This window comes from Geotrypetes seraphini, chromosome 4 (genome assembly GCF_902459505.1).
Source record: "Geotrypetes seraphini chromosome 4, aGeoSer1.1, whole genome shotgun sequence".
NCBI lineage: Eukaryota > Metazoa > Chordata > Amphibia > Gymnophiona > Dermophiidae > Geotrypetes > Geotrypetes seraphini.
The window spans coordinates 118,972,108-118,984,410 of NC_047087.1; the positions used below are offsets into that span (position 1 = coordinate 118,972,108).

Here is a 12,303-nt window from a genome sequence, read left to right on the forward strand (position 1 = left end):
AATGATATATTTTGATTATCTATTCAGCAAAAATATACAAGTATCTTTGTGTGAACAAGTAGGTGAACTCCTAGTTTCCTTAATAGGGAAAATTATCAATGCTGGGTTATTGGGGGATGGTAGGAAGGACAGAGTCTGGGGTTTGTGCATCCTTGTGATGTTTACCTAGCAGCCAGCTGCTGGTGATCTCCCCTCGGTCCAATCTTATATAGATTCTGGAATGCTGGAAGATGTAGGCATCATGAGTAGAACCTGGGTATCTGGCACAAACGTCCATTACCTCCCCCTCCATGTTCAAAGAATGGTATGTTTAAGATACAGAGAAAATAAAATAATAATGGATACTTGGAAAACATTGAGATTTATTGATAAATTAACACCCAACCCAATATATAAATCAACTAATCAATCCATATGGATAAACTCCAAGATCAAAATTGGCGGAGCTCAAATCCTGTGGAAGAACTGGATTATTGCAGGAATTAGATCTCTAGATGATATTATTTCAGAAGGTAAACTGCTGGATTTTTCACAATTGCAACATAGATTTGGTCTTAATAAAACACAAAGTTTTAAATGGTTGCAATTGAAGCAGGCCATTCAGGTTGGGTTCCCTGAATGGAAATCATTAAACAATCAATATAGTTTAAAGTTCTTATGCTTTAAAGCAGACTTCCTAGGACATCAAGCCGCATTGTGGTATAAATTAATATCTGGATATTTGAATAAAAAACCAAAAAACGGTCTAAGAGACATTTGGAGCATTGAGATTGGACATCAAATTAATGCATCTCAATGGCCACTAATTTGGTCTTGGAGAATGGGATGTACAGTGTCAGCGTCTATGAGACAAACATGGTTCTTTTTATTACATAGAGCTTTTTGGACCCCTACTCGTTTACAAAAACTAGATAGTTCTAAATCTAATAGATGCTGGCACTGTAATCTAGAACCAGGGACATTAGATCATTTATTATATCATTGTCCTTATATTAAAATATTTTGGAATTCAATTTGGCCACAAATTAATAAATTAATGGAAAATCATATTGCAATATCATATGATACAATTTTATTTGGAACAATGATGAGAAAAAAAAGTCAAATTTCACCAGAAAATAATAAACTTTTATTAATTATGACAGGGGTTGCCATTCAACATATAACTAACAATTGGAAAAATTACAACAACCTAAATTATACATTTTGGTGGAATACAATATGCCATGTTTTTAAAATGGAAAGAACAATATCAATACAAAAGGGGACATATAATAAATTTATAAAAATATGGGGGCCATTGACAAAATACTATAATGATTAAATAATAGAATACTTTTTCTTCTTTTCTTCTTTTAGAGATCTTCTTATGACACACATATAGGGAGGGTAAGAAAAACAATTTAGATATAATATATTATAATATATGATACAAAATGTAACAAATGATTAAGGGATAATAGAAGGGTGGGGGGAGGGAAAATGAATAAAATTTATCTAGAATATATTGCAATAGACATAAATATGATATTGAATAATTATCATTTGTATTCAAACATGTTATATACTTTTACAAAATTTGAAAATATTATATTAAAGTGGTGAAGGGGTGGGGGGAGGGTGAAGGGGAAAATCAAATTCAGACAAATATTGTGATAGATATAAAAGTGATAACATGCATGTATCAAATATATTTTATTATTATGTACACTTTTTATGAAATTTGAAAATAAAAATATAATGGAAAAAAAAAAAAAAAAGAATGGTATGTTTTTGTGTTGCAGTAGATAGCCTCATCTGCCCAGGGGGGCTGAGTGCAACATGTGTAGTTGATGATGCCTATGACCAAGGGGAAGTGGATATAGCTGCCCCCGCCACCAGTATATTTCTTTATTTATTTGTTTGTTCAATTTTCTATACAGTTCTTCCAGGTGAGCTTATAACAGTTTACATTAATTTATTAAGGTACTCAAGTATTTTGCCATGTCTGTTACATTAAGTACATCTTCACCCACCATTACAGGTCCCCATAAACACTACTGTGTGCAACTACAACTTGGTGAGACCCTTCCCAGACAGGCAATCACTCTCCCACCCCCTGCACATAATACTCAAACACACACACCAATAGCAGCAATCACTCAGTCTCCCCTACAACCACATACTTTCCTGACACACACAGCTATAGCAATCAACACTAAGGCCTACATTCACTAAGCTTACCTTTGCTGGGCAATCCATGGCCAAGTCTTCCCGGGTGACTGATTCACAAAGCGTCTTGAACAGAACAGAACACACCATAGTGCAGCCCCGCTTTAAACCCACTGGTTAAAACCACGGGCTCGCACTGCAGGGAAGAGCGGCAGAGAGCAGCCTCTGGGGTTCATTGTGCCGCAGACCGCCTTTAAATGAACTCTAGTCAAGAGAGCAGGAGAGTCGGCAGGGAAGTGAGCGACTGGTCCTCAGCAGTCGCTTCTTTTTTGATCAGCCAGCCCAGTCAGTGTTCCTTCTTCTCTTTAATGAATTGCTGCCTTCCTACATTGCATGCCATTTCCTCTCATATGCATGATCGGATCGGATCGGATCGGGAGGAAGGTTAGTGAACTGGATCGCAAACTGGTTGCAAACTGGTCGGGACACGATTGGTAAGCTTAGCTATTCTAGGCCTAACTCTCCAGCTCACAGGACACAGTTCAAACACACACACAGACAAGGCATCAACACAGTGCATGGTGACTGATTAGGAATGGATAAACAGTGGACTGTGGGTGAAAGACAACAAGCAGGTATGGGGAGACAGGGTGGTTGGGGTTTGGCAGGTGTGGGTGTGGGGAGCGAGAGGTGGCAGGCAGAGGAACAGGGCTGGTTAGGTGAAGGTTCAGACAGGGACCCAGACAAACAGCTAATATGGCACTCGGCAACTATCCAGTAATTCACACAAATGCTCGCTTCTTCCTCTCCAATCTCCTACACAACTAAATCGTTAGTAGATCAAAAGACATTTTGCTCCTCACCTTATTCACTTTTAAAGCAGGTCTAAATCTGGGCAGGTTTGGGCGCCGAAACAAATTCTTTTGCTATCCATTATCATGCCAAGACACACATCTATTGACACCACCCATGTCACACCCACTTTGAAAAGCAAACACAAAAAAAGGCAAAGCCAATGTCACAATATAACACAAGGGATTTTATTGAAAGTTCCTATGGGAAGTCCCAATTAGGATCCTGGTTTTAGCAGAACACTGCTTTCCTCAGGGGACATGCCAAACTAAAATAAGCATAGCAAATAAAACAATTATTAAAATGATAAAACATACAGAATCTGATAAATAAATCATATAAAAGATTAAAACGAACAAAATATAATAAATCATGGACTTCCTTTGACCATGATTTATTTACCATGTCTTATGTACTAATGATTTCTTTATGTATACTAATTGTTCTGTATTTTAGATGTTTTTAATATATTTTGTTCATTTTAATCTTTTATGATTTGTTTATCATATTCTGTATGTTTTATCATTTTAATAATTGTTTTATTTAATATGTTTATTTTAGTTTGGTATGTCCCCTGAGGAAGCCCATGTTCTGCCGAAACCAGGATCTTAGTTGGGACTTCCCATAGGAACTTTAAATAAAATCCCTTGTGTTGTATTGTGACATTGCCTTTTTTGTTTTGCTTCTCGCTGTGCTGGGCAAAGGAAGGCTCCTCTGTCTGTACACCCACTTTGAACATATCTTGATTTCAGTGATCAGTGCCATGCGTCATTTATACACTTTGGACATTTTGCGGTCACATGTATATCAATTCCCTGTTATGTCGTTATTTGGACTTTTTTTAATGAGCTTCATTGTCTAACAATGGAACAGGTTGAAGACTACAGTGACAACTAGGCAGTGATTATCTTGCCAAATCCCCCAACCTTAAGCCAGAAGATCATTTACAAAGTCACAAAGAACTCCAGACTAACATCTAAAGATCTGCAGGTCTCTCTCTGGCTGATGTGAGAGTTCATATATCAACATAAGGAAAAAAATGAATGTGAATGATATTCATAGAAGGATATCTAGAATGAAATTACTGCTCTCTAAAAAGAACATTGCTCTTTGCCTCAGGTTCTCCAAAGTACACTTGGATAATGAAGTCTTGTGGGAGTCATATCTCCGGAGAATAACGTTCTCTGGAGAGATGGCTCAAAAATTGAACTTTTCATTTGGTCATAGTAGCAAATGCTTTGTTAAAAATCAAACCCTGTTTTCAATGAGCAGAAGCTGAGCTAAAAGCAAAACAGTCCTATATATTTAAATAGATTAACTAGAGAATGCCTAAAGATGATTAGTGTTTTGGATTCTCCAAATCAGAGAGCTGACCTAAATCCTATTGCAGTGTTTCAAGAACTAAAGTGAACTGTTCGTGCATGTATGGACAATGGGCCAAAAGTTTTCAAGTGTAATGTAAGAGACTGCAACAGTTACAGGAATATATGATTTTTGTCTGAGTTATTTATTCAGTGGGATCGTCTTTATTTCTTATCAGGTTTTAAATTAGGATCTGATCATGTTTTGAGTATGCATTGTGATAAAATACAGATCATCCTAGTGAGTTTACATCCTTTTTTTCCTGAGAACTATATATAGTTTTGGAGACCAGACTACATGCAACTCCTGAAAGGAAAAAGAAATATATTAGTAGCACTCAGTTACAGTTCACTGAAATGAGAAATAGGAAGAGAAAATTAAATTTGCAAAACTTTTGCCATGTTGCCTATTGCCAGGTGAATTGGTTGATGACAAGGGAGGGGCTTTTGGGTTCCTATTTACTAAATATGCTAACACTTTGCAATTGCCACACAGTAATTGACCAGAACACATTGGACTAACTGTTGGCATGAACCCATGACATTAGCACACAGTAATTTCCGTGTCAGACAGCTAACACAGCTTGGGAAATAAACCGCTAATTCAATGTATGTCATTCTCATGACTAATGATGAGCCATTATGGCAGCCACACATTCATCAATGGACTCAGTTAAAATATTCGTCCTCCCTGTTCTTCTTATTACAATTCCTTAGGAGCCAAATTTATATTATGCAATTAACCAGATGTATTTTGGTTTCTTTTTCGTTGTTCAAAATTACAATAAAAAATTTGAACTAAAAAAAAAAAAAGGAGAGCACACATTAGATATAACAAGGACTGCAAAGAACTTCCCCATGGCCAGTATGTTTGACATACCAGCCTTAATCCATTTGGTCCGGATTCTCTATATGATGCCAATATCGGAAAAGCAGCCACCGATCACGTGTCAATCATGCAATGGCACGGTATAGAGAAACGCACCTCCGGGTTTTCCAGGCCTACATTTACAGCGCTTGTCTTTGTTGTGCATCATGCCTACATAGGCACTTTACGACGCCTAAAGCCACTTCTGATGTTAGCCACATCCATAGTGGTAAGCTCCGTAAAGTGCCTACGTAGGCGCAATTTCAGAGCCTTTTATTTAGGCGCCAGTAGGCATGTTAACATTAATGTTTTTTGCTGTTTTAAACTGCATTTCTCAATTAACTTAGGCGCCGGTAGGGCACACCATTTATAGAATTTCCCCTTAGTACTTGCATATGTAAGAAATATTAAGAGGGTAAAGCTGTCTAATGCAAAGTGCATTTCATTAGGTAACATTGTCCCTTTATAGGAGCAACAATCTGCAGTGAGAGAAAGGAGTGAGAAAATCACTTCTGCAGGTGACAATAAATGGTCTGACATCAACAACTGCAGTACTGTTTTACGCACAAAGCCCAAGTACGCCTGGCAAATCACACTTCAGCATGCTGCTCTGACTCCAGAGGAGCTAGCACAGTGCACGACTCAAGAACTAAACGTTCCTCATCAGCTTCTCAACACTCAGGTCTGTCCTGCTCAAAGGAGAGCCCCCATGTATGGGAGTCATTATGAGAACCGCCATGCTTTCCAACAACAGCTAATTGAGGAGCAAAGGAAAAAGCTTCTTGAACAGAGTGAAGTGATCATGGAACTGAAAGAGAACCAAAGGCTGATGATGTCACAGAAGGAGGCGGAATATGCCACAACGATCACCAAAGAGATAAACAATCAAGTTTCAAGATCTAAAGCACCTGTAAAGAAAAGCAGCCAGCGAGCGCAAGAGGACCCATCAAGTTTAAAGAGCAAGATACCTTTAAGGTAAATAACGTGACTTCCATGTTCTTTGATCAATTAATCATCTCACACTAATAGCAAGAAAAGGATACAGAAAGGCAGTATATCAAAAATCTAATAGTAATAGCACAAGGTTTCCAAATTGGTAGGTCTAATTTCTAGGAGGTAAAAAGATTTGGCCAGATTGCTATTTTAGGTATAATGTACATTCTGACTCCTTTTTTCTGAACAGATAGTGGCACAAATAAGAAGCTCTATAGCAGTAAATGAGTTTTTATATACAGTGGAACCTTGGTTTATGAGCATAATTAATTCCAGAAGCATGCTCGTAAACCAATTTACTCGTATATCAAAGCGAGTTTCCCCATAGGATGTAAGGGAAACTCGCTTGATTCGTTCCACCTCCTCCCTCCCTTCCCATGGCAACCGGCGCTGTTCTATCTTACTCCCCCCCTCCCCGAGGCCACCAGCGCTGCTCCACCTTATCCCCCCTCCCCCCCCCCCGTGATCCGACATCCCTCCCCGCTCAGCCACCCACCCAAACACATTCTCTTACCCCTATCTGACACCGGCACCAGCACCAACACACAGGACATGCCGGTGCCCGAAGATCTTCCCTCTTCCTTGTGCTGGGCCTTGAGCATCTGCGCATGCTCAAGGCCTTCTAGTTCTCGCTATCTCCGAGAATCTCGGAGAGACTGAGAACTAGCAGGCCTTGAGCATGCGCAGATGCTCAAGGCCCAGCACAAGGAAGAGGGAAGATCTTCGGGCACCAGCACCGACATGTCCTGTGCATTGGTGCTGGTGCCGGTGCCAGATAGGGGTAAGAGAATGTGTTTGGGTGGGTGGGTGGGTGAGTGGGGGGTGCCAGATCATGGTGGGGGGGGCAACACAAGTGGTGGGGGGATTCCAGATCGGGGGGGGATGCTGGATCTTGGGGGGGGCGCTCGTAAATTGAGTCAAGCTCGGTTTCCAAGGCGCAGATTTTGCAAATGTTTTGCTCATTTTGCAAAACACTCGCAAACTGCGGCACTTGTAAACCGAGGTTTGACTGTATATATATATATATATTTTTTTTTTTTTTTTAGAAGAAGTAGATAGAGATTTAATAGACATTCAGAATATATCTAAAAAAGGGGAAGTCTTGCTAATTGGTGATTTTAACATGCCGGATGTTGATTGGGGTAACCCTATTGTGGGGTCTTCTAGAAGTAAGGAGATTCTGGATTCTCTACAAGGAGAACTGTTCCAGCAGTTGGTAATGAAACCCACACGGGATGGGATCATGCTAGACTTAGTGCTTACAAATGGGGAAAGTGTTTCTGATGTTACAGGGGTGATCATCTGGAATCCAGTGATCATTACATTACATTACATTACATTAGGGGTTTCTATTCCGCCATTACCTTGCGGTTCAAGGCGGATTACAAAAGGTTAATTTAAAAAGGACAGAATTACAATGATTATCTAGAGAGGTAAGTTGTAGATCTTAAGGGCATTTAGAGGTCGTGTTGTTATTGCTGTTTCAGGAATTTTTTGAAAAGTGTGGTTTTTATTTCTTTTCTGAATGTCTTATAGTCTGGGGTGGTCATCAGAAGGTTGGAGATCTGGTTGTCCAGTCTTGCGGCTTGAGTGGCTAGGAGGCCGTCGTGTAGTTTTGTTCTTTTTACTTCTTTGATTGGGGGGGGTATGAATGGGGAGTGCGTTTTTCTGTGTCTGGTACTGGGTGCTTGGATGAGGCGATTGTTCAGGTATGATGGGCTGTCTCCGTGTAGGGTTTTAAATAATATGCAGTAGAATTTGAAATGGATTCTTTCTTGGATTGGGAGCCAGTGTGAGTTGATGAAGGCTTCAGTGATGTGGTCATGTTTTTTCAATGAGAAGATGAGTCTCAAAGCTGTATTTTGGATTGTTTGGAGTTGTTTTATCGTAGTTGCAGGACATGGAAGGAAGAGTATGTTACAGTAGTCCAATATACCTAGTATTAGTGATTGTACTATAAGTTGGAATTGTGTTCTTTCAAAGAATTTTCGGACTTGTCTCAGGTTTCTCATGATTGCGAAAGATTTTTGAATTGTTTTGTTTATTTGCGGTTGCATTGTGCAGCATCTGTCTATGGTCATGCCTAGTAGTTTTATGGTGGTTTGGATGGGATATTTGGTTGCGTTTATGTCTAGGTTGGTTGTGGTTTGGATCTTGTCATTTTCTAGGAGGATGAATTTGGTTTTGTCTTGGTTGAGTTTAAGTTTGTGATTTTTCATCCAGGTTGTGACTGCTTCAAGTGTTTGGTGAAGTTTGTCTGTCATGGTAGGTTTAGAATGGTCATATGGGACGAGGATGGTGATGTCATCCGCATAACTATAGGAGGTTATGCCTAGATTATCCAGATGCGTTCCTAGAGAAGCAGTGTAGAGATTGAAGAGGGTGGGGGATAGTGGAGATCCTTGTGGTACGCCGCAGGGGTTTGACCAGGATTCTGACTTTTCTTTGTTTGATTTTACACTGTAGGTTCTGAGTTTTAGGAATCCTTCAAACCAGGAGTATACTTTATCTGAGATGCCTATTGCATCTAAGATCTGTAGAAGGATGTTGTGGTCTACTAGGTCGAATGCCGCCGATAGGTCCAGTTGTATGAGTAGCATTTTTTTCCCTGTACTAAGTTGTTGTCTGACGGTATCCATAAGGGAGCCTAGTAGTGTCTCTGTGCTGAAGTTTGTTCTGAAGCCTGATTGCATGGGGTGGAGTAGGTTATGGTCCTCTATGTAATTGGTGAGTAGTTTGGCTACTAGGCCTTCTATAATTTTGACATATAGCGGAATTGAGGCTATAGGTCTAAAGTTAGATGGGAGGTTTTGTGGTGCTTTTGGGTCTTTTTGGATTGGGGTGATGACAATTTCGCTGAGGTCAGCAGGGAATGTGCCTTCTGTGAGCGTGAATTGGATCCATTGTAGAGTTATGGTGCGGAATTTTACACTAGAGGTGGTAAGGAGATATGAGGGGCAATGGTTGAGGTCACAGGAGGCATGGCTGTATTTTTTGTAGCATTTGTTGAATTCTGACCATTGTATGTTAGGGAATTGAGTCCAAATTCTGTCTGCTGCGATTGCCTCTTTTCCTGTAGGGTGGATTGTGATTGGATTTTGATGGGATGGGTTTAGGATGAGTGTGGCTCTGGTGTTGGTGATTTTGTTCTTGAAGTGTTCTGCTAAGAGGGTGGGTGATGGTGGAGGTGTGTTCGAGGAGGTAGTGTATGGTTTGGTGTCTGTTAATTCTTTCAGGATTTGGAATATTTTTTTGGAATCTTGGGTTTCCGTGCCTATGAGATTAGTATAGTAGCTTTTCCTCTTATCTTTTAGTAGATTTTTGTATTGTTTGTTGATTTTTTTCCAATCGGTTTTTGTTTGATCTTGGTTCTTTTTTCTCCATTTTCTTTCTAATCTTCTACACTGTCTTTTGAGTTGGAGTAATTCATTATCAAACCATTGGTCTGATTTCCTTCTGGTTCTGGTTTTGGTTTGTAGGGGTGCCAGATCATCAAGGATGTTGGTGGATACATTTTTCCAGTGGGAGATGAAGTTTTTTGGGTCGCAGTCTTGGATAGTTTCGTCTACCTTTGACCAGAAAATGGTTGGGTCGATATGTTTGCGTGAGGTATATGTGGTTTTTTTTGATTGAGGTGTGTGTTTGGTCTTGGTCCAATTGATGTTGAAGTTATAAATGTAGTGGTCTGACCATAGGGATGGGGACCATGTTCCGTTAGGAGTTTGGATTGCTGGATTGGATGGTTGGTGAGACATGAATGCAGCAATGTCCAGTTGATGACCTTTTTCATGAGTGGTTTGTGGGTTTAGGATCTGGAAGGATAAGGCATTGAGGAAGGATAGACAGTTATTTGCTGGTGTGGAGGTTGTGTCTTCTAGGTGTAGGTTAAGGTCTCCTAGGATGAGGTTATATTCAGCTGTTAGTGAGTTTTGGTAGATGAAGTTTTCAAATTCAGGTCTCACTGTGGTCCAGTTTCCTGGTGTTATGTAGCAAAGCAAGCAGTTTAGAGAGTTTTTTAGTGTTGGGTTTGTGAGTTGACACGCTAGGAAATCCATTTGTGGAGTGGATGTTTTCTCAAGTATGTTTAGAGTTAGGGAGTTCTTGAATATTATTGCTAGTCCTCCTCCTCTTTTTTTCTCTCTGCAGGTTACTGTTATTTTGTATCCTGGCGGGCATACTTCTTTTATTCTAGGGTCTGTGTCTGAGGTTAACCAGGTTTCAGTGAGGAATAGGCAGTCAAGTTTTTCTGTTTTTATCCAATTTTTTATGTTTTCTGTTTTGGGTCCTAGTGCTCTGATGTTAACATAGGCACATGTAAGGGAGGTCGTGTCAGTCTGGGGAGTGTGAGTTGTTTCCGGGTATATGAGTGTTGTGGGAGATGGATGAGATTTTGTTTTCGGAAGTGTTGATCTTCTTCTCCAGGTAACAGTGATGGAGTGTTGAGTGCTGGCGTGGTGGTTCGAGTTTCTTGATGTGAGTATTCTTCTGTTGGGAAGTTGGAAGTTGGTTGTACTGGAGGTTGTGGTAGTGGTGGGTAAGTTGTTTGCTGCTGCTTTCCAACTAGAAATGAGGAGGATTATCAAAAGGGTGGCTAGTGTGTGTGTGTGCAGGGAGAGCTTCATTTTTGATGTCTGGTTCGGGGGGGCGGAGCAGGGCTCCCACGCTGGCCCGATCTGGCTGGCTTCTGTGAAGTGGTGCGCTGGGTCGTTTTTAAATGTAATATGTTCTCCGGCTGGATTGGGGGGGCGGAGCAGGGCTCCCACACCGGCCCGATCTGGCTGGCTCGAGTTGGTGTTGTGCGCTGGCTTTTTTAAGGTAAAATGTCCTCCTGCTGGATCAGGGGGGGCGGAGCAGGGCTCCCACGCCGGCCCGATCTGGCTGGCTCGTGTTGGTGCTGTGCGCTGTGGTTAAATGTCCTCCTGCTGGATCGGGGGGGGGGGGGGGCGGAGAAACAGTTGAAGAAAAACAGGTAATCCTTGGTGGATTTAAACAGTGTACAGAGTCAGGGTTGAGTAGTGATTGTGGACTAGGGTAGGATGAAACTTGACAAGTGTGGTGAGACTTGATAGGAATAAGATCAAGAAGTTTGAGCTGCAGGTGGCCTTGGGTGACGGAGCTGGACTCCCACGCGGCCCGAGGTTCTCTCTCTGCAGCTGAGGGACGAGTCTCGCGTTGGGGCAGCTCCCGGTATCGATGGTGCTGCCCTGTAGAGTAGCGCTGGAGAGAGCTTGGTTGCAGGGGGTTTCGGGAGGCGGAGCTGGACTCCCACGCGTCCCGAAGCTTCGTCCCTGCAGCCGGAGGGTCGGACAGTGATGGGGTAGCTCCGGATTCAATGGAGCTGCCCGAGAGTGTAATTAACGTAAAAACCAAACAAAGTAATTAATGTAAAAACCAAACAAAGTAATTAACGTAAAAACCAAACAAAGTAATTAATGTAAAAACCAAACAAAGGTTAAGCCGCAGGAGGCCTCGGGTGACGGAGCTGGGCTCCCACGCGGCCCGAGGTTCTCTCCCTGCATCTGAGGGACGAGTCTCGCGTTGGGGCAGCTCCCGGTATCGATGGTGCTGCCCTGTAGAGTAGCGCTGGAGAGAGATTGGTTGCAGGGGGTTTCGGGGGGCGGAGCTGGACTCCCACGCGTCCTGAAGCTTCGTCCCTGCAGCCGGAGGGTCGGACAGTGATGGGGTAGCTCCGGATTCAATGGAGCTGCCCGAGAGTGTAATTAAAGTAAAAACCAAACAGAGGAAGGCAGGCAAAGCGCTGGGGTTTCGGGGGGCGGAGCAGGGCTCCCACGCGGCCCGAGGTCGGAAGAGATGTGCAGGCAGCTCCCGGTGGCAGAGGAGCTGCTTTTAGAGTAAGGCAGGCAAAACGCTGGGGTTTCGGGGGGCGGAGCAGGGCTCCCACGCGGCCCGAGGTCGGAAGAGATGTGCAGGCAGCTCCCGGTGGCAGAGGAGCTGCTTTTAGAGTAAGGCAGGCAAAACGCTGGGGTTTCGGGGGGCGGAGCAGGGCTCCCACGCGGCCCGAGGTCGGAAGAGATGTGCAGGCAGCTCCCGGTGGCAGAGGAGCTGCTTTTAGAGTAA

The 12,303-nt window shown here is 42.2% G+C and overlaps 1 protein-coding gene across 2 annotated transcripts in view; it reads left to right on the forward strand.

Annotated features, from left to right (window-relative positions):
• CCDC191 (coiled-coil domain containing 191) overlaps window positions 1-12,303 on the forward strand; it is a 139,920-nt gene that overhangs the window by 83,587 nt on the left and 44,030 nt on the right. For both annotated transcript variants that reach the window (XM_033942416.1, XM_033942417.1), the window contains exon 10: window positions 5,702-6,207. In XM_033942416.1, coding sequence (XP_033798307.1) covers window positions 5,702-6,207 — 506 coding nt within the window. The remainder of the gene's footprint in view (window positions 1-5,701; window positions 6,208-12,303) is intronic.